The sequence below is a fragment of the Paramisgurnus dabryanus genome, chromosome 7 (assembly GCF_030506205.2).
Source record: "Paramisgurnus dabryanus chromosome 7, PD_genome_1.1, whole genome shotgun sequence".
Taxonomy (NCBI): Eukaryota; Metazoa; Chordata; class Actinopteri; order Cypriniformes; family Cobitidae; genus Paramisgurnus; species Paramisgurnus dabryanus.
In genome coordinates this window covers 28,171,795-28,193,584 of record NC_133343.1, presented here as the reverse complement: position 1 = coordinate 28,193,584, position 21,790 = coordinate 28,171,795, and the positions used below count along the sequence as shown (strand labels likewise).

Below are 21,790 nucleotides of genomic sequence, written 5' to 3'. Positions count from 1 at the left end.
TCATTTTTTTATTTTTTATTATTATGTTGATTCTTTCAGAGACGTATTTAACAAAAATGCCACAAAAAAACGAAAAACAATAAATGTCCGATTCGGTTTTGCACTACACTCATTAATGTAAAACAAATGCGACCTCCATTTGCGTGGATGATTTACAGATCACTGGCCATTTGTTGACCTTTAGATAAACAGTGACAGAAAACCCTGTTATTTAACTGTAAAAACATACTAAAACATTCCCTCTCTCTCCTTAAATGTTTCAACAGAGTGGAAGGGGGAGGGTAGGACTCCGATGGGGGTGGGGCTGTTGTCACGGGGACAGAGGGAGGTAACGTGGAGTTGAAGCCGAGAAAAAAGACAAAAAGAGTGAGTGTGAAGGCATGGCAGTGTAAGCTTGGGATATACTTATAACTGTTATACGCAAATGACGATACTTAGAGAGGTAAAGCTATGTTTCTTATTGCATGCACATTTGAAAACACTGTGACGTATGTCTAAATTATATCTATTCACGACTGCCTTTCTGATCTGACTGGTGGTATGCACGTGCATGTGAAGAGACTTATTATTATATTGCATTATGTGTGTGCTCGTATGCATATGAGAAAGAAGTGTGACTCTATGCAAGGAGCAGTAATAACTTTTTGTATTTTAGGCATGAATGATGAACAATGGTAAAACAAATACTGCATACCAATAGCCCATATGCAGTCAACTCACAAAATCGACCCACTGAATCGGAATTGAAGTAAAAACAGCATGGTGAGTAAATGCATGTTAATGCAATAAGGTTTACATTCTGCATCAGGAAAAGTGTGTGCAACAGTAATCTGTCTTCTCATCACAGCATGTTCAACTATTATGATGAAAAGTATTTGTTTTATTTATAACAGATCTATAGATTTGCTTACAAAGTTTATTTGCAGTCCACAAACTTCTGCATGTCATGACTGATTGATTTTTAACTGTGCAGATCTCATACTAAAGCCTTTTTTTTGAGGTCTGGCCGTCCCGTATGTGTTTATGTGTGTGTGGAAAGGATGTGCTCTTTGTAAATAGATCCCAAGCTAAATTCTTGGCATTCCGGGTGCAGCCAAATTTATGGATGGGATCCTGGCTCTTCAATGGGAATTCTAGGATCAGTGTGAATTAGAAGGAAGCAAAGTAAAAAGATCAGCGGCACAAAACATAAACGCTAGAGAGATTAATGTATAAAACAGGCATGTGAATGTGTTCCTTGGATAAATATATATTTTTTAATGAACAAGAGCATGTTTAGAAGGGATTTGTTGGGATTATTGAGGAATATCATCTGTGGGAAAGGAAATTGACAAATTTGTCAGTGTTCTTCTTCTGGCCGCTTGAACTTCAATCTGTCAATTCTAATCTGACTTCATCTTCCAGAAAACACACACACATTTGTGCTGGTTTTAATCTCGCATTTAATTTGTTTCACACTTCTTAAAATGTGTGAGATTATGAAGCATTCTGAGAGTACATTCCCAGATTAGGATGCAAAGAATAGATCACATCTTGTCCAGAATACTAAACACTTCCATATGGTTCGGTTTTGGAACTTAATAGTTTTTGTGATGACATTAAAATGATGTATTCAAGCTACAATATATATTTAAAGGTGCATTTAGTAATTAAAAGTTTATCCAAAAAATTGTAAATTCAGCTTGAGCTTGTATTAACCACAATGCATATATGCAAAAAAGTGCAAAATCACGTACAGTCATACAAGATATATAAAGTACACAACATTAATGCTTATGTAAATGTACACGCAGATGCATTCATTTTACGGTGCATTACAACTATACTGTACATTTCATCTGTTAAAGGTGCAGTGTGTGACTTTTAGAAGGATGTCTTGACAGAAATGCAATGTAATATACATAACTATATTATCAGTGGTGTATAAAGACCTTACACAATGAACTGAATTGTTTTTATTACCTTAGAATGAGGCATTTTATATACATACGCCGCGGGTCTCCTTGCCACCACCATGTTTTTGGAGTAGACCTAAATGGACATTGTAGCTTCTCTTTGCATTTTGAAAATGAGGTTGGTTGCATTTTGCAATCTCACCACTAGATGCCACTAAAACCCACATTACACCTTTAACTGCATTCCTGACATCCAACAAGTATCCAACTGCCACATCAGCCAACATTACCCAAAATGAATGAGTGCACCTTTAACACAAATGGCTTACCATGTATAGTTTATGAAATGTGTGCGGTATATTTACCTTTTTACTTTCTCAGGTGTGGTAATGATGCAGTGGTCACCCGAGTGGGCGGAGCAGCACTACGATGTCTCCTCAACCACATCACCACCAGTTCACCCCAAGCCCCTCCCATTTCCACAGCCTAGTCGTCCCGGGTTCTCGGGCTACACCGACGATATCAGCGCCCTGAGTGCTTCTAGCTTGCTGAAGCGATACGCTGAGAGGTATTCCTTCAGTTCGGCCCTACCAGAGCATGGAAGTTTCCTGAGAAGTGAGCAGCATCAGGAGGCGTGGCCTGTGGGATACGGTGCAGAGGGTCCACCTGGTTTAGATGCATTAAAGGGGAATGGAAGTGATCTTACAGAACAACAGTACAGCGGTGGCCCATCACCTCAGGATTACCCTTCATCTTACAGTAGCCAACACCTGCTCCCCAAACCATCCTATCTCCCATCACCAGCGTTTGCCTTACCATCTGCCTACCTGCCACCTGCACCGGCCTATGCTTATCCACAGCAGTGCAGCCTTACGGCCGGTTATTCACACGGTACGCCGCCTTTGCTGCCCTCCGGCCTGCACACACCTACGCCTCTGAACGCCACCCTCCACAGTCCTTCGGATCCTCTGCGCAACCGGAAGTTCGGATTCGACCAATCCAAAACCGCCAGAGTGTCTCCTTACACGATCAGGGACAAGAGTGATCGGCAGAGCGCTGACGGAAACGAAAGCTGCGGGACGGACGCACCGAGCTTCCGCCCGGAAAGACTGTCGGCAGATATTGAGGGGAAGACTAGTAATGTACAGCCTTTAGAGACAAGGTCTTATGGAGGCCCAGGACAGTACACATATCCTTAAATCTACTTAAAGGAAAACACCACCGTTTTTCAATATTTAATTATGTTCTTACCTGAACTTACCTGATGAATTAATACATACCTGTATTTTTTCAATGCGTGCACTTTTATTCTTTGTACAGCATTTCTTGAATGTGTTAGCATTTAGCCTAGCCCCATTCATTCCTTTGGCTCCAAATAAAAGTTTTATTTTGTGCCACCATACTTACTCGTGCAACTACTTATGTAACAGTCTTTAAATAGGGAAAACATGGAAGTGTTTGGTGGCTTCTAAATTCAGTCCTGTTTGGATCCTAAGGAATGAATGGGGCTAGGCTAAAAGCTAACACATTTACGATGCGCTGTATGTATTAATTTGTCTAAGTTGAGGTAAAAACATAGTAAAATATTGAAAAACGGTGATGTTTCCCTTTAAAGCGATGTTCCAGGCAAGTATCAAAATTACCCCATGATGTACTCACCCTCAAGCAATCTGAAATACATATGTTTATCATCTTTCAGACACATTTTGAGTTATTTAAGTAAATGTCCTTGCTTTTCCAAGTTTATAGTTGGAGATAATTGGGATTAGGAACAACTTTTGACATTGAAGGCCAAAAAAGAGCATTCATCCTTTACAGAAGTAATCCACACGGCTCTAAGGGGTTAATATAAGTCTTTTGCAGTTAATCTATGCGATATTGTAAGAAAAATAAAAATTTTTTAACTTTATAAACTATAATGACTAGCTTCCGGTACCGATGCCAACTTGGACTTGGATTCACGAGAGGCGCTGCACAACAAACCCATGGCAAGCAACGCTCATCCCGCTAAAACTCTTGCATAAATCGTGTGACGCCAAGATGGTGCCGTTACCGGAAGCTAGTTATTATAGTTAATAAAGTTTGAAATCTGAATCTTCCTTACATTGATTACCTCAAAAAGACCTTTTTATTAACCCATCGTAGCCATTTGGGTTACCTAGGTGAAGGATTTTTGGGGGTTTGCAATCAGTTGTTGTTCCCTGATCCCTGTTTTCTACCATTAAAAAGCTTTAAAGAGCAAGGATAATTACTCAAATCACTCCAAATGTGCTTGTCTGACAGATGATGGACGTATGTATCCTGGATTGCTGGAGTATCCCTTTAAGTCAATTAATTATCCCCGTGTTTGAGCTGTCTCAAGTGAAAATAACTTGCACTGACATATCTTTAAATATGCCAATGCCATTGATTTGTCTTAAGATGCACACCTTTAATGTCTTTTCTATAGCATGTTTGTAAAAGCTGCTTAAACATCTTAATTTAACTAAGGCCTAGTCCTGGCTTTAGCTAAGCTTTGTCTGTGAAACCACACCTAGGTGTTTTAGTGTCACAATTAACAATATTTCAACATAGGGCTGGGCAGTATATCCAGTTTTGGTAATATATCTGTATTATTTCCCGGCGGGATACGAGATGAGACAATACCATCGGTATACTCTAATATGCACATGATAATATTTTCTGTGATTAGTAACCTGATTTAAATTTGAATCAGATTGTTAACACAGACACAGACTCTTTTGTATCATATTTTGACACTGTTGCATTCCTTATGACCTGAAATCAGGCTTTCTTTTTTATTTCATCCTTTTCCTCATACTCTATAATTATGCCGTGCAGTGAAGCACATTATGGTGACAAGCGCTAATCCACCGCTTCAATCAATGAAATCCAAACCAAAGACTGAAAGGGTGGAATGGAAAACGAAGATGAAAGAGAAATAAGGATTTATACTCAGTATCAAGAAAATATTTAGGTTGTTTTTTTTTTGGTGGGGTTCTCTTAAAAAAAAGATAACATTACTGAATGATCAGTATTTTAATACTACACATGAATGTTTTACGTATGAGTGTGATATAAGGTTTTACATGTATTATTAGTAAGTGTGTCGGTTGTGATTGTCAGTGTTTTTCAAAATGATTATTGATTATAAAGACTCGTTTTAGGAATAAGAGCTAAGATTAATCTGTACCCATTGAATGTAAATCTGATTTTCCTCAGGAATTGTGAATGAAGCCATACTTTTATATTATACAGATATTTGAGTTTGACAGAAGTTTGTGTATTTAGCTTAGATTCTTTATGTTCTCTAAATGTGACATTGGGTACGTTCTTATAAAGTCCTTAATGTCATATTCGTAAAACTCAGCCAGTAAACATTAATAACAAATAAAATGCATTTTTACAGAAGGCGTATATCCAACAGCTTTCACAGCACTGTTTAAACGAATATATGTGCTTTACTGTTCCCCTATTGTGACTTTTACTATGGAAACCCTCTGAGCTGTCCCAGCCCCCTAAAGCTGATCACTGGATGTGCTTTCCTCTAACCCTTTGACCTCCACCCATTCTGTTTTAAAGGAGGTATGTGAAAGAATAAAGATCTTTTGTTTTGGTGAGGTAAGCAGGGCATACACTGAAATGTACAAACGTAACCTAAAATGACAGTACGGTTAATATTAAAATGTAAACTGGTTTGTTTTTAACACTTGCAAATGCAATATATTGTAGTAGGGGGCAATGTAAAAAAAGTATTAAAATGATCTACCTCACTTTTACGATACTGTACGTTCAGAATATGCAATTGTGTGTTACATGCCTAAATGTCTACCTCAAGAAAAATACATGCAATAAAAATGTTATACCAATGCAAATTTTTTTGTGTTTGCGTGTTGACCAAAGCTTAGTATTCAATTTGGGACCCTGGGTATGAAATCCAGGCTACAGTCTTAAAGGAACACGAATTTCCCAGCTCCCCTTGCGTTAAACATTTGATTTTTACCTTTTTGGAATCCATTCAGCTGATCTCCGGGTCTAGCGGTACCACTTTTAGCATAGCTTAGCATAATCCATTGAATCTGATTAGACCATTAGCGTCATGCTAAAAAATGACCAAAGAGTTTGGATATTTTCCTATTTAAAATTTGACTCCTCTGTAGTTACATCGTGTACCAAGGCCGACAGAAAATTTAAAGTTGTGATTTTCTAGGCCGATATGGTTAGGAACTATACTCTCATTCCGGCGTAATAATCAAGAACTTTGCTGCCGTAACATGGCTGCAGGAGGCGCAATGATATTACGCACTGCCTGAAAATAGTCCCCTGCCATTGAAAGTTACTGAGGGGACTATTTTAGGCTGCTGCGTAATATCATTCTGCCTCCTGCAGCCATGTTACGGCAGCAAAGTCCTTGATTATTACGCCAGAATAAGAGTGTAGTTCCTAGCCATATCAGTCTAAAAAAAAATCGAAACTTTAAATTTTCTATCGGTCTTAGTACACAATGCAACTACAGAAGTTTTAAAGAAAAAATATCGAAACTGGTTATTTTTTTGTGCGATGCTAATGGTCTATCAGATACAATGGATTATGCTAAGCTATGCTAAAAGTGGTACCGCCAGACCCGGAGATCAGCTAAATGGATTCCAAAAAGGTAAAAATCAAATGTTTAAAGCAACACTATGTAGTTTCCATGTAAAAAAGCGCAACAGTGCCTGGTATCAGACACTCTTCTGCAGGCAGGGGGAGGGGCGGGGCTGTGTTTCCTACCCTCCACCGCCACTTTCAGAGTGTGCTTGTAGCAGGTAGGAGGCTGCTCAGGTTGCAGCAACAGTACAATTTGTCCAGTTAAAAGTTGTTCTATCACTGAAATAATTTTAGAGACATTATTTTAAGGTAAAAAAACTACATAGTGTTGCTTTAACTCAAGGGGAGCTGGAAAATAAGCATATTTTCAAAAAAAAAAGTGGAGTGTCCCCTTAATCTAATGTGAGGCTAGGAGTATCAAAAATTAATTTCACTTCAATTTCAGTTTGACTTGACCTTAGTATTAATGATAATCAAGTAAATCACCAAAAAATGTGTTTTCACAACCATTGTGAAACGTTTTCAGATGCAAGGGGAAAAGATTATTCCTAAAATGTTTGTAGTCCATTCCAAAACACATAGATTTAATTATTCTGCAGTCTAGTAGGACTGTATTAAATCCTTTAACAGGATTTCCTTGCATATGCTTTATTATTGTAGCTCCCTAAAGACCAGATAAACAGCTGGTCCTGCTAGGTCACCTTGTACCCTGTCCAGTTTGACATTCAAATATCACGTGCCTGAATTCCCAACAGCGATCACAACCTTATGGCTGTGCAGATGTGTCTTTGTTTAAGCTCTCTGATCTTCTTTTTCATGAAGAAATCAACTTTTACTGCTTTACATGTTTACACTATTTACAGTTATTATCCTTCAGATGCGACTATTTGTGCGTTTTCCTTCGGTGGCTAATATATATATATATATATATATTCCACTTGGGAAAAATCACAGAACTGTCTCTATGTTTGCCCATAACAGCTATTAAACTGTCCTTTTGAATCCCCTGAACCCTAACACTAACTAAACGCAAAACAGATGCTGACTTTTGACTCGCTTCTTTATTGTAACGCTCCCCCTTCCCAAGCTCCCTGCAGTCAAAGTGCAGCCGAGTGTGATAGATGTTCCCCCTCCACCCCTATTATGATGTCATAATAGCAGCATTTAGCCATAGTGTGTAGGACTGATTCATATTAATAGTATAGTATATAGTTTTGTACATTATTTATAATACTTATACAGCACCATGCTTTCAGCTACAGCACATTGTTCTCTTCTGTAATGTTTTATTTTTATGTCTTTGTTTATGTTTAATTATATGTAATCATGGCCGACTGTACAGGAACAGTTGCTTTACTTAATCTGCATCTTCACCACTAGGTGTCAGCATAATGACTACCATATTGTAATAAGCAAAATTGTGGCACTGTGAAAACCCAGCTAAAGTCATTTTTTGTGATTTACTGTTTTTTTACATTATGTAAAGAACGTTCTGTGAAAATTTGACCTTGATATCTTGACTGAGTATGGTCATGATCAAAAAACGAAGAAAAATGGTACAAAAGTTGTCACTCGTGTGGTACTTTTTCAAAAAGGTGCATATTAGAGGTACATATCCGTACCAAAGTGATACATATGAGGACCGTTTTAAAAGGTAGCTTCCTATTGACAACATTTGTAAAAAAAAAAAAAAAACTCCTAATCTGATAATTTGATTAATATTTTAACCTGGATTTTACTGCCAGGATCAAAAATGTGATCTATCTCAAGATGTCTGTGTTTAATAATGTTTTTCTTTTTATAACTGTGCTTCCCTTAGTCCACGAATCTTTATTTCACCACGAATCATATGCAAGGACATCTATACTTTTGTTTTTACTTTTATTCATTTATCTTAAAGGGGACATCATTAAAATCTGACTTTTTCCATGTTTAAGTGCTATAATTGGGTCCCCAGTGCTGTGAAAAGGATCAACCTAGTAACTTGGTTTTGGTAAAACATTCTCTGAAAGCATGTGAAAAATGGGTCATTAAAATTTGGCTCCCCTTGTGATGTCAGAAGGGGATAATACCACCCCTTAATCTGCACTATCCAACCACGGGACTGCCATTTAGTGCAGAGATCAGCTCATTTGCATTTAAAATGACACATCCAAAATGGCCCTTTTTTGCCCACACCTACAAAGTGGCAATTTTAACATGTTATAATGAATTATCTATATGGAATTTTGAGCTAAAACTTCACATACATACTCTGGGGACACCAAAGATTTATTTGACATCTTAAAAAATTCTTCTGAAATGTCCCCTTTAAATTGAACCCATGTCTAATGTTGCGTTATTAAGTTCTGTAAGACACTGTCATAAAAAAAATGGTCAAAAAAAGGACCCCAGACTGTCATGTGGGCATGCAGTACCCTTTAAAAAGGTCCTAATATGTACCATTTGGGTACACATTTGGTACCACTATGTACCTTTGAGATTCCTATTCCTGCACTTTTTAAAAGGGTATAGCCCCAGTGACAGCTAGATACCTTTTTTGTGACAGTGTACACCTGCAAATAAGTGGTGTAGTTAAAAGGTAGCAAATTGTTCCCTTAAAATGACATACAATTCAGATCACTAATGCATAGCAATAGCAAAACACAAATCACTTATTCAGTCTCTACATGATTTAATGGTGCAGTGTGTAAATTTTAGCGGCATCTAGTGGTGAGGTTGCGAATTGCAACCAACGGCTCAGTCCACTGCTCACCTCTCGCTTTTGAAACATATAGAGAAGCTACGGTAGCCGCCACCAAACAAACATGTCATCGGAGACAACTTAGTAAAGATAGTTTGTCCGTTAAGGGCTTCTGTAGAAACATGGTGGCACAAAATGCCGACTTCCATGTAAGGGGACCCTCTGTGTATGTAGATTAAAAAGTCTCATTCTACGGTAATAAACACATAAAAATTCATTATGAAAGGTCTTTATACACCCCTGATAATATAGTTTTGTATATTATCTTGCATTTCGGAAGTAAATATAAAGAGATCCTTCTAAAAATTACACACTGCACCTTTAAGGCATTGCTTTCCAATCTTGGTCCTCGAGTACCAGTCCCAGAAAGTTTTATTGTCTCCTTATTTAAAACACCGGATTTAACTCATCAACACAAAAAGGAAGATATTTTGAGGAATGTTCGTGATCAAACAGTTCCTGAGCCCCATTCACTTCCATAGTATTCTTTTCTCCTACTATGGAAGTGAATGAGGCTCACAAATGATTTGGTTACAACATTCCTCAAAATATCTTCCTTTGTGTTCTTCAGAACAAAGAAATTTATACAGGTTTGTAACAATATGAGAGTGAATAAATGATGACAGAATTTTCATTTTTGGGTGAACCATCCCTTTAAAATATTAATTAATCCGTATATTGTTCTATACACAAACCTTATATGCACATGCTCTTGCATCCACAAATGAAAGACATTCTGTTTGATATACTCAACAGAAGCAAGAAAAACAACACAAGCACTCAAGCATAACTGGAAGGCTGCTTTATTGTTTGGAAAAAGGTTTCGTGCTCAAATGAAGACAATCTTTCACTGATTCTCGCCAAGTCAAGTGGTTGTGCAACATACCCTCTCCTCTCCAACAACAGTGGCAGGAGATAAAGAACAACATTGTGAACCAAAAACCACTTGTAATATTGTCAGCAAATGAAGTAAATAGCATCTCAGTCATGCTACAAAAGAATAGACAGAAAAATCAGTATTTATAGAAAAATAAAAGAAGTGGCTGAAAATGAACAGAAGCTGAGCACAGAAGTCAAACTGTTTCTCTTACTACAACGCTCAACCTTTGAGAGATTCATCGAGTGACCGCTGCACTCCATTTTTTCGCCCCATGCTTTCGGACAATCTCAGATGATGAAGTCAGGCTGATGCCAGTTAAGTTTTTTTTTTCTTTTCAGTTTTTTGTCATTTTTTTTGTACGTTTTGTATTTTTTGTTTCTTTTTTGCTTTTTAATAGATGTCACAGACATTCTTTAGTTCAGTTCTTCTCCCAGTGCTCATTTGAAACAAGCTCCACTTGTTTAGGAGAATTTTATGCAACATCATCTACATTGTCAACAAACGAAATCCGTCAGCGAAAGGCACCTTAAACAAACATACAAAGACAAGAAAAGCATAAAATCGAAAGCCTAACCAAACCTAAGATCGCAAATTGCATTGCTGTGTATCTAAGAGATGAAGAACAAGCTAAGCTTACTGTAAGTCAAGCCGCATCACGCACGTTTAAAGTGACAAACAGTCACGCGTGTTCCCCCAACCCCGTCCCACACGTTTGCTCTTTTAGGCTCCGAAAAATCATGGCGTTTGCCGATAAGGCCGAAAGATGAAAACGGGGAAGTGCATGTGCCATCTGGTGCATATGTACGCAAGTTTGTGTTGGATGGATAGGGGTCCAGATGAAAAGACCTATTCACACAGAGGGGTAAATGAATTGCTGGTAGTGCATTCCCCTCCCGAAAACGGGCTATGTAAGCCATAGCGAGCAGCCATTACATCACCGTGCATTAAGAGCTGGACCTGGACGCGCACACACATTACCAAGCACTCATTCTCAAACCCAAACTACACACACACACGCAAGCACACATTGTGTGGGCCAGGCCAGAGTTTTGGTCGTTCACCGAACGTATTGCACAAAAGAAATAAAAATGACAGCCAGCAGTGCTACCCCTCCACACCAAGCAGAGGTCAACACGGACAACATATCATATATACATACATATATGTACATGTGCGCATACACATATGCACATATTTATGTATACATAGATACATATGTAGTATAGCTCTATATATGCATTGATTTCTGTATAGATATATATATATATACTTTTTGCTTTTAACATATTGGATTCCCCTCTTTAAAGTGAAAAGTGTCTCAAAAAAATCTACACCCTCTAACAAATATGTCAGTCTACAAGTGAGACCAGGGCAATGACTGAAGCCATTCTATTAAGGTTATTATAATTACTTTTCAGTATTCGATTATAATAAGTATTTCTGTATTTACAAAACTATGCATGCCGTTAAAATAAAATTATATATTACATTATTTATAGTCTCTTAAAAAGTTCATTCTTAACATTTCAGCATTTTGTGTCGCTTACAACATAGCCTATACTGTACAGTATATTTTTTTAAGTCATTTTTGTTTTTAAATGAATGTACAATCTGTTAATTTGTTTTGTTTTTTTGCGTTTATACAGTCAAGCCTGCATGGCTGCATAAATGAGAATGGTTTGAGCTTTGCCGAGCTTTCGTTTTGGTTCAAGTCAACGCCCTCGCATGCAGCAAACTGGATGAAGGGTTAAGGGTAAAGCGCTGACATCACTGAAAAACTGAAAATGTAAGAAGTTTGATGTAGGGGTTGCCCTGCTCACAGTAAAGTACGCTGCGGGACCAGTGCCTAATGGTGATTTGGCATCAGCGCGCTGGTCTACTAATGAAAAACAAATGCCGACCAGGGGTTAAATAACTGCACGTTTAAATCAAACGCCCTGTGCTTCTTACAAAAGTGGTGTTGTTGCTTCCAACTGGATTGCTCTTACCTATCATTTTTATTCCCGTGTTCAGCTCCGCACAGGTGGAAGCTGCTCCTGCCTTAGCACCGCCCCATTTTACAAACATTCTCCGGACCCGACGTGAAGGCCCTTATTGATGACATCACAGTCACAATGATACATCTGTGTTGCATCCTGAGAATAATGGGGAAACTCAACAAGCATCAGTCTGTCTGAAAGGGTTAAAGAGGAGGGGATCAGCTCACCCCCTTGAGACACTGCAGAAACGACCAGACACACACACACACACACACACACACACCAAATAATTAAAACAAACATCTTTGGCTTCTCTTTTAACAGCTGTGACTGCCCACCTGGCTCGCTGTCTATCTCAAGTCCTGTCTCCTGTGTCCTCGCTCTGGCTACAATCAGACCATTGCTGAAGATGTGATGGCTTTATAAACAGTAAAAAAAGTAACAAGCATAAGACACATTACAGCAAATATTGTGTAAAAATGAAATGAATACAAAATTATAACTCTATTTTTTTTCTAAAATAAAAACTGCCACTTTCTCATCTAACCCCTGATGAGGATCAAAAATGCCAACCAACTTGCTACACCCCTAATAATGCCAGAGCCATCCCAACACCACCCTCTTGCCCCTCCCTATAGAACCACCTACCATATAACCCGCGGAGCGGGCAGTGCTGTAGGTTAGGTAAGCGATATTGCTGCATACAAATAAAATAAGAAGCTTTAGGAATTACAGTGTTAATTTTCGTATCATTTCCTTCCGTCTCCATACACACATACACACGTTCCAACATTTCATTTTTCCCATTCATCATCTCCTGAGCAGCAAAAAAATGGGATGTCTTCTTTATCCGTTCTCTCCAATAATGTGCCACAATGCTAGTATTTGTTTCAATGTAAGCCACTGATTAGTTACAGGCATTTTGCACCATCCCAAATTCCGTCTTTTTCATAGTCTACTTGATAATAAGGATAGGTAGAGGAGAAGATCAATTAGGCCAATTCGGTCAGTATCAAATGATGCGATATCAAATTTCTGGTAGTAAATTTAGCCAGTGGACAGCCTAGAACATTATCAAGCCACTGTGGTGGTCTGTATTAGTGTTTCGTGGACTATGATTATTCATGCAAAATTTCTGATCAAAACATGCCATCATGCAAGTCATTTCTATGCATTGAACAAGCACAATAATTTATTATTCGTTTGGAGATGTGTATTGGGGGCCCCTGGTTATTGCCCCCGGTCCTATTGGTGTGAAAGCCCATGTAGAAAAAGCCTTTTGATGCAGGTATAACAAAGTTATCATTACACAGTTACTGAGGGTGGCATGGGCAAAATGTGACATTTTTTTCTCGTCTCCTGATTCTCCTTTTTTTGCCGCTCAAATAATGTAAAGACCATGTAAAAGATATTCAACGCTAACAAACGCAAAGAGGCCGTTGGAATTAGCCAGACTCTTGGATTTGTTCACACTCCGGCTCACTCTCACAACACTTTTTGAGTTCTTACACATGTTTATGAAATGAAAGGGTGCAGACTCCTTCACCATCATCCGCTTTAGGAAGCTGATTCTGTCATGGATAGCATTGTGTTCGTTTTCTGCATGGAAAATTCGCCGACGCTGTTCGTAAGCATGGGATCCGTAAGGGAGCGCCACCCCGTCCATCCTTGCTTGTCTCCCTTGGATGATCGCATTATCGCTCGGTGAGGAGTTCCATACTGAAGCGCGATATAGCCCTCTAAAATACACTTGATCAAGTATCTGTCTTTTTAAATTCGTATTTGATTTTGTTTAAATCAAGTCTTGATGCAACAGTGTCACACAGGAAGCTGATTATGTTTGGTTTAACTTTTAAGAGTCTTCAAGCTTTGAGGAACCCCACCGCATTTTTTTTCCGCATCGATACACCTGTGACGCTTGTAAACAATTTTTTGTCGAGTAACCTAAACATTGTTTTTTCCCTTTAATGAAATTAATCTGTACATCTGTATAGTTTGATTCAGGGTTTCCGTTCGCTTGAAATGACAGTTTTCGTTATTATATCGTCATGATCATTAATACCGTCCTCGAGTTCGAGTCCGCAGCAGTCTTTAACATTTGGATTCCCTGACGTCTTTTTGGTTTCTGCCTTTCTCTTTGCGTCCTTTTCCTTCGTTGTTGTCGTCCTGCTTTTCCTTCTCTGGCTTGGTGACGCTGTCGTACGACGGCAGGGATGCGGTGGAGGGCGTGCCTTCTTTCTTCTCCTGATTGGTTCCCCCATTCTCGAGTTTGTTGTTGGCAGACCTCCGTTTGCAGATGAAGCCTCGGTGCGCCAGGTGCGAGCGGTACGCTCTCTGGATGACAAGGGCCGACACCTCCTCCTGCTTGCGCCGCAGCGTGGTGGTGATGGGCTCGTACGACACTTTGGAGGGGTTGGCCGCCACGAAGCGCTCCTCCATTTGCTGCCGCATCATATCAAGATCGCCGCTGTCACCCAGCACGCGCTTGGTAAAGGCGAACAGAATGTCCAAGCAGTGAATGCGGTCGCCGCTCACCATGGGCAGGTCCATGGCAATCAACTCGATGATGTTTGGCTTTGGCACGCGGAGAGGATGTTCTAACGTATCCGCAAAATCTGGCAGCTTGGCAAAGGTGATGAACTGAGAAGCGTCCGGGTCGAACTTCTCCCAGATCTCGTAGAAGGACTCAAAGTCATCTTCGCACAGCGGATCAGCGCTCTCCTCCGTGGCGACGCTAAAGTTCTCCAAAATGATGGCGATGTACATGTTCACCACGATCAAGAAGGAAACAATGATGTACATTACAAAGAAGAAGATTCCCACCGAAGGATTTCCACAGTCACCTTTAACCGTAGTTCCCGGGTTCTCCTTGTTAGGGTCGCAGTCGGGGGGATAGTTCAAGATTGGAGCTAAGAGTCCATCCCATCCAGCTGATGTGGTGATCATGAATAGACAGATCATGCTGTTGCCAAAGGTTTCAAAGTTATACAAGTCGTCAATTCCCACTTCTCGCTTCACGTAAGCAAAGTTAGACATGCCAAAGATGGAGAAGATGAACATGACGAGGAAAAGCAACAGGCCAATGTTGAACAGTGCGGGGAGTGACATCATCAAAGCAAACAGTAATGTCCGGATGCCCTTGGCTCCTTTGATAAGACGCAGAATTCGGCCAATTCGAGCCAGTCGGATTACTCTGAACAACGTCGGAGACACAAAGTACTTCTCAATCAGGTCTGCCAGGAACATACCTGAAAAACAAAGCAAAGACAAACTACCAAATTGTCCCAGGACAATAAAATCTCAAAACAATGACTCCTTCTATCTCAGTTAAGTTAAAAGATTCGAGTTAACAACTTTAACTTAAAAATTCTGTAATTAAACCATTTTGGACGCAATACTCACCCACAATAGACAGAATGACGACAACGCAGTCAAAGATGTTCCAACCATTGGTGAAATAGTAATGTCGCAGCGCAAAGAGTTTCAGGACAAACTCCCCGGTAAAGGCCACTATGAATATGAAGTTTACCCAGTACAGGATGTTCTCTGTCTCAGTCGACTGATCGTCTGTTTCCACCATCATAGTTACCATGTTCAGACAGATGAGAATCATAATGGAAATGTCAAAGGCCTGCTGGGTGACAAAGTCAAATACCATCCCCTGGACTGGGTTCTGTAAGGAAAAAAAGTTAGACAGGGTGAGGATTAGAAGAACAGATTGACTTTGACTTTAGATGTCTTTAGAGGTGATGGCATGGCCAAGAGGCTCGTGTGTTAGCATACCATAGGTCTGGGAATGGGCTTCTGAGGTTTCTTGGAGCCTAGTTTCTTCATAGCATTGTAGTACTTTTTCTGCTCTTCTGTCATGAAGATATCCTGACCTCCAAAGTATAGGGACATAAAATATTGGTTACAACCTATTGATCTTCATGTAAGCTCTTAAAAAAAACACAACAAGTTTGTATTTGTTAACATTAGTAAATGCATTAGCTACATGAACTAACGATAATGGTAATTTCATGTAAATTTTAACATTTGCTTATATATATATATATATATATATATATTCAAATGTTGTAACTATTAACATGAATCAATAGACAATGGACTAACATGAACAAGTGTATTGGTATTAAAAGGACAATAAGTAGGATTTTCCCCCATCTAGTGGTGAAATTTTATTTTGCATTTAAACGAATAGTGCTCTCTAGCGCCTCGCTTTCCAAATGCTTCTTGTAACTACGGTAGGCGTTATATAATCTTCTTGTCCGTTTCAGCTGGTTCACGTGTTCTGAACGAAAACATGGTCCGGTAGGCTAATGCTTTTTCTCCCACTCTGCTATTGTAGTTTTTCAATATGGCGAAACAACATGGAAGCCTACTTGGACTTACCCATTCAATGTAAATTAAGAGAATAAATTCTAAGCTTACAAAGAAAAGTCGAATCATTGGCAGAGGTCATTTGGCAAGATGGGTATACTTTAAAGTCCCCATGAACCGGATGTTGCAATCGACTTCATTTCTGTGTTGTGACTTATTTCCCAGTGAAACAGAATATCACATGAGGGCTTGTGTTTTCCACTGTGGTTTGATTGGATATAGAAATATAGACGTTTCATGAAAAAATGGAACTGGCATCAGAATAAAAGTTTGAGGGGGCGGAGTTAATGGATGCTCCCGTCCAAGCCATCTAGCTGACATAAGATTGAAGTATAAGGGTACATGAATAAAAAATTATTGACTTGCACAGAAAAAAATGTATAATAAACACTGCAATATTACATGAAAAAATAAGAAGGTCAGTTTTGATTTCATCTGGACTTTTAACCAAAAAATTTAAAAACTGAACCCAAGCCCAAAAATCAATCTTTTAAATCACTAGCTTAAAAATGAGATCCCAAAGTAAAACGGTTGTCGTGTTTGAACTCTCTGGCCTATAAACATCATCTTGGACCTTGTTGGTTAAAATAAATCAGAGATACAGAAAATGAGTTTAGCAGCTTTAAAGGGGACATATCATGAAAATCTGACTTTTTTCCATGTTTAAGTGCTATAATTGGGTCCCCAACGGTTCTATCAACCTAGAAAATGTGAAAAAGATTTACTTAGTTTTGGTAAACCATTCTCTACACGCATGTAAAAAAATAGCTAATTAAAATGTGTCTCCCCTTGTGATTTCAGAAGGTGATAATACCGCCCCTTAATCTGCACTATCCAACCACGTCACTGCCATTTAGTGCAGAGATCAGCTCATTTGCATGTTAAAGGGCACACCCAAAACAGCACATTTTTGCACACACCTACAAAGTGGCAATTTTAACATGCTATAATAAATTATCTGTATGGTATTTTGAGCTAAAACTTCACATACGTGACCTGCAATTAATAAATATTATGATATAAAAAGACCTTTAAAGACACCAAAGTGACACTCCAAAATGCATAAATTTCAAATATATATTTTATAGAGAAACCATTACGGTGCATGTAAATAAACACACTGTAAATAAAAACCTGTCACCCACCTGTCTTATAAAGTCTTTAATTCTTTAATACAAAAATTTGTGGTAAAAGGTGAGAATGTGAAAGAGATACAGGACAAAGAGGAGAATGTCTGTGTCATATTGAAACTTATCTTTTTCTTCTGTTGATTAAAGTTGTCGATGATGACACCAATGAAGAGATTCAGAGTGAAGAAGGAGCCAAAGATAATGAAGATGACAAAATATATATACATATAGATGTTGTCCTCATAGATAGGCTGGTCCTCGACCTGTAAATAGCAATAAACAACAAGTGATTGAATATTTTTTACTTCTGCACATTGGCATTACATAAACTATATGAACATGTCGAAAAGGAACTGTTAAACTATAAAAACATTCATACCCTTCTAGAATCCACTGCAGCGTACATGATGTCCATCCACCCTTTGAATGTAGCCTAGGTCACACAGAGAAAATCAGAATTGCCTAAAGCTACAAATCCTCTTTACATGCTTGAGTACAATACTTTTATACGTTCAAACAACTCACAAATGGTGAAAGACGACACAAAAAAAAAAATCACGCACCACTTGCAGAAGCGCCAGGTAACCTGCACCCACGTTGTCGAAATTAATCTTCACGTTTTTCCAACGAACTTCGGAGTAATTTGCATTGATTAACGCAAAGCATTGTGTCTTGTTGTCGACGACGTCGACTTGAAAGTTCTCCCCTGAAGTCTCATTGAAGCAGTAGTAGTACTTCCCAGCGAACAGGTTGACTCCCATAATGCTGAAGATCAGCCAGAAGATCAAACACACCAATAGCACGTTCATAATGGAGGGAATGGCACCTACCAGAGCATTCACGACAACCTACAGATTGGGGAAACAGGCATTGATTGATGGTGTGTAATACTAGGCGACTTCTAACAGGAAAACTATTTTGTTGTTTAGATGTTAACATTTAATGTGCATATCTCCAAGCTCTTTTACAATCAGTTCAGTTCTAGACTTCAGAAGGTATCTGATCATTTTGTCACGACGGTGAACTTTTTTGTACTTTTAATCTCTGTACTTTTTGTATGTTCGTCATATGGCTATTGTTTGGTGATCATTTCTATGCAAGTTAAATTAGTATTATAATATGTATAGTATATGTAATATATTAAAGGGATAATTCACACAAAAATATAAATTCACTCATCATTTACTTATCTCATGTTGGTACAAACCTGTATAAGGGTCAGTGACAAAAACAAGATGTCAAGTTTGGCAAGATGAGAAATTCAAAAATCTTAAAAAAAAAAACTTGTTTTAAAAGCATGCATTGGGTTCATTTCAATGCACAGTGTATTTATGTTAATTTTATGCAATAAAAAAATTACATTTGCACCATTTTTATGAAAATAAAGACTGAAAATTTCAAATGGTGTAACCGCCACTGCGCCAAAGAATGAGAAATATTAAATACTTTATCCACCTTGATGGCATCATGTAAGCGTAATCATCAAAAAAAATTAATTATAATTAAAAAAAAATATTTTATTAGTTATTTCTAAATGTAAATTTTAATGCGTTTTTGTAATATTTGTCCTGACATGGTGAAAACAGCTCTGTTTTCTAAATAATCTTTGACAAATGATGTAAAAATGTATGTAAAAAAAATCATACTACACTAAACTAGATGATTATATTTTATTCCACATTTTTATTGAATATATTTATATTTTTATGAAAAAAAAATACACCAATTGACACAGACCAGTTACACCACATTGACATTTTTGCAATTATCCCCTAATTATACTGTCAAAATGAAATAAAACCAGGTATTTTATGGCTGGTTCACACGGCAGGATAATTAGGCAGATTTTAGCCCCGATTCACCCCTTCCGACAATCTTAAGGATGCTCCGATAATTGTAAAAAAAATAAGTCAGATATTCTTGCCGTGTGTGGTGTGTTTAGACTGCTCTCGTCTACTCGGAAGCACCTCGGGACCGCTCCAATCTCAAATCGGGGATATCCAACATGTTGGATTTTTTTTTGGCCCGATTTCTTCTCGTGTGTGGTGTCTCCCGGGGACTGTGACGTGTAGCCAATCAGAAAGCGAGGTGACGAGGAAGCGAGGATGTACCGTTGTCATGTCAACAAAATCACGGGTCACAACAACTCACCTCCATAACATGATGTAGCAAGTATAGTCCATGCTCGCGTTGTCTTGTCTCCACTTCTTTGACCATCGCCTTTTCTTTTGAGAACGTTTTTTTTGTCGGTTAAAAGCAAACTATCGCCACTGCATCCTCTTCGTCCGCCATGATTGTTTACTCTGAAATCACGTTTGATCTCGAGAGATTTTGCGAGATTTCCTGTCTGACCTGGGACTGCTCGGGAGTCAAATCGGTTCGTGTGTGATGTGTTGATTTTGCCATGTGGTGGCGCACCACTTACTGTACGACCAAAACTGTTAGACCCGCAATGTTTTATCGCCGTGTGTGGGGTCTCTCAGGGTTGGAAAATCGGCCGACGATTTTAAATTCGTCCCGTCTGAACCAGCCTTAAGACTTGGTCCTCAAAAAAGAGAACGTATGCAAGTAATCTGCAAATGTATTTTGAAATTTTAACCCTTTCACGTTTAATTGAAAGATACGGACACAAAATAATTAATGTCACTTCATTGACCCATAAATGTCTGTGTTCTGATGAACACAAAGGAATCTATTTTGAGGAATGTTTGTAACCAAACAGATCAGAGGCCCCATTGACTTCCATATTAGGAAAAAATTATACTATGGAAGTCAATGGGGCCTCTGATCGGTCTAATTACAAACATTCCTCAAAATATCTTCCTTTGTGTTCATCAGAACAAAGACATTTTTAAGTTTGTAACAACAAAAAAATTAGTAAATGATGACCTAATTTTCATTTTTGGGTGAACTATCCCTTTAAAGTGTGCAAAATAGAGGAAATTACTAGATTAAGAAAAGAGCATGGAGATAAATATATAAATACATATTATAAAGATGACAACACTAAGATGCTGTAGACTGGTATGGATTTATGCAAACTATTAAGGCAAAATTTTAGGTTTTGTATATTAATATACAAAATTTAAAAGTATCAATTAATAAATAAATACAACATCTAAGTGGCAATGATTATACAGACCAAATAAAATAATAAAGCACATTTACTATTAAATTTTGAACTGGAAGGGAACATAATGTAAAATGGTAACACATAAAATACCAATTGACAGATTTTGTAGATAATTGCTTTTTTGTTTGTAAGTTTAACACTGGATACCTCATGCACTGCTTTTCACGACTTTCTCAATGCCTTATTTCCTTATTGTTCCCCATTCACACCTCTTGTTAAAAATTTAAAGAATCAAAAATATTTTCATTTCTTTTTTTAGTCTACATACTGTAGATGAATGGACAGCAATTTCACAGTGGTCTATAAAGCTATGAGAAACAAGCAAAAGCAGAACAATGGCAGCTTCCAGAGAAAATCTATATCAGATTTGTAGACCATTCCCACTTTTGATGTGTCAGTAAACACTGTGTTTTTAAAAAATCTGACCAAAAACTGTCAACTACATAGGTACAAAAATCCATATCAGTACAATCCCACTAACTGTGGTTAAAATATAACATGAGACAGGGAGACAGTCTCATGCCCTCCCAATCCCCTCTCACTCAAAGTACACACAAAAGCGGTGATGTCAGCACACTGTCTGATTGATTGAGGTTCAGATATGGTAAGCAAGTTAGAGCGCATGCAGGGTTTGAGCAGAAGCCATGGCCATTAACCATGTAAACAATTTTACTAACTCATTAGTGGATTGGGTAACTCATTATTATTCCTTAATTTACAATCTAAGCAATTTTGCACAAATCATTGTCCTCAGTGAGGCAATTACAAATCTGAAAAATACTATTTATGCAATTGATGTAGTTTATTTAATTTTCAAAATAAAAATAACTTTACTTAGTTAGGTGAGCATGGCTTCTTGCTTACATTGTAAAGAACATGCATTCGACATGATGAGCACTGTTAAAGAGCAGGTGAAACAGATGAACACAAAGATTAAACTATGAGTTGCTTTTCATAGTTGTAAGAAATGTTGATGCAAATTTAATTGTGTTCTCATATAAAGTGATCAGCGTATTACACTATAAAAAAGGACAAACTCAGCCATTGAATTAAATTAACCAAG

At 38.1% G+C, this 21,790-nt stretch overlaps 2 protein-coding genes across 5 annotated transcripts in view; one reads left to right on the top strand and one right to left on the bottom strand.

Moving 5' to 3' along the window:
* The first annotated feature begins 330 nt into the window (after positions 1-330).
* On the top strand, positions 331-5,760 carry LOC135757914 (fidgetin-like protein 2). The gene is made up of 3 exons (XM_065272684.1): positions 331-442; positions 656-762; positions 2,277-5,760. The coding sequence occupies exon 3, from the start codon at positions 2,285-2,287 to the stop codon at positions 3,092-3,094; it is 810 nt and encodes a 269-aa protein (XP_065128756.1). The 5' UTR covers positions 331-442; positions 656-762; positions 2,277-2,284; the 3' UTR covers positions 3,095-5,760.
* Positions 5,761-10,012: 4,252 nt separating this feature from the next.
* The window catches only part of scn8ab (sodium channel, voltage gated, type VIII, alpha subunit b), a 61,693-nt gene continuing 49,915 nt past the window's right edge, over positions 10,013-21,790 (bottom strand). For all 4 annotated transcript variants that reach the window (XM_065272727.2, XM_065272729.2, XM_065272726.2 and 1 more), the window contains exons 22-27: positions 18,158-18,442; positions 17,974-18,027; positions 17,720-17,857; positions 15,868-15,972; positions 15,487-15,757; positions 10,013-15,332 (exon numbers count right to left, since the gene is read on the bottom strand). In XM_065272727.2, coding sequence (XP_065128799.1) covers positions 14,176-15,332; positions 15,487-15,757; positions 15,868-15,972; positions 17,720-17,857; positions 17,974-18,027; positions 18,158-18,442 — 2,010 coding nt within the window. In that variant the 3' untranslated portion in view covers positions 10,013-14,175. The remainder of the gene's footprint in view (positions 15,333-15,486; positions 15,758-15,867; positions 15,973-17,719; positions 17,858-17,973; positions 18,028-18,157; positions 18,443-21,790) is intronic.

What these genes read in the sequence shown, in the direction of transcription:
- LOC135757914 (XM_065272684.1), top strand. Translation starts at nt 2,285, where the DNA reads ATGATGCAGTGGTCACCCGAGTGGGCGGAGCAGCACTACGATGTCTCC.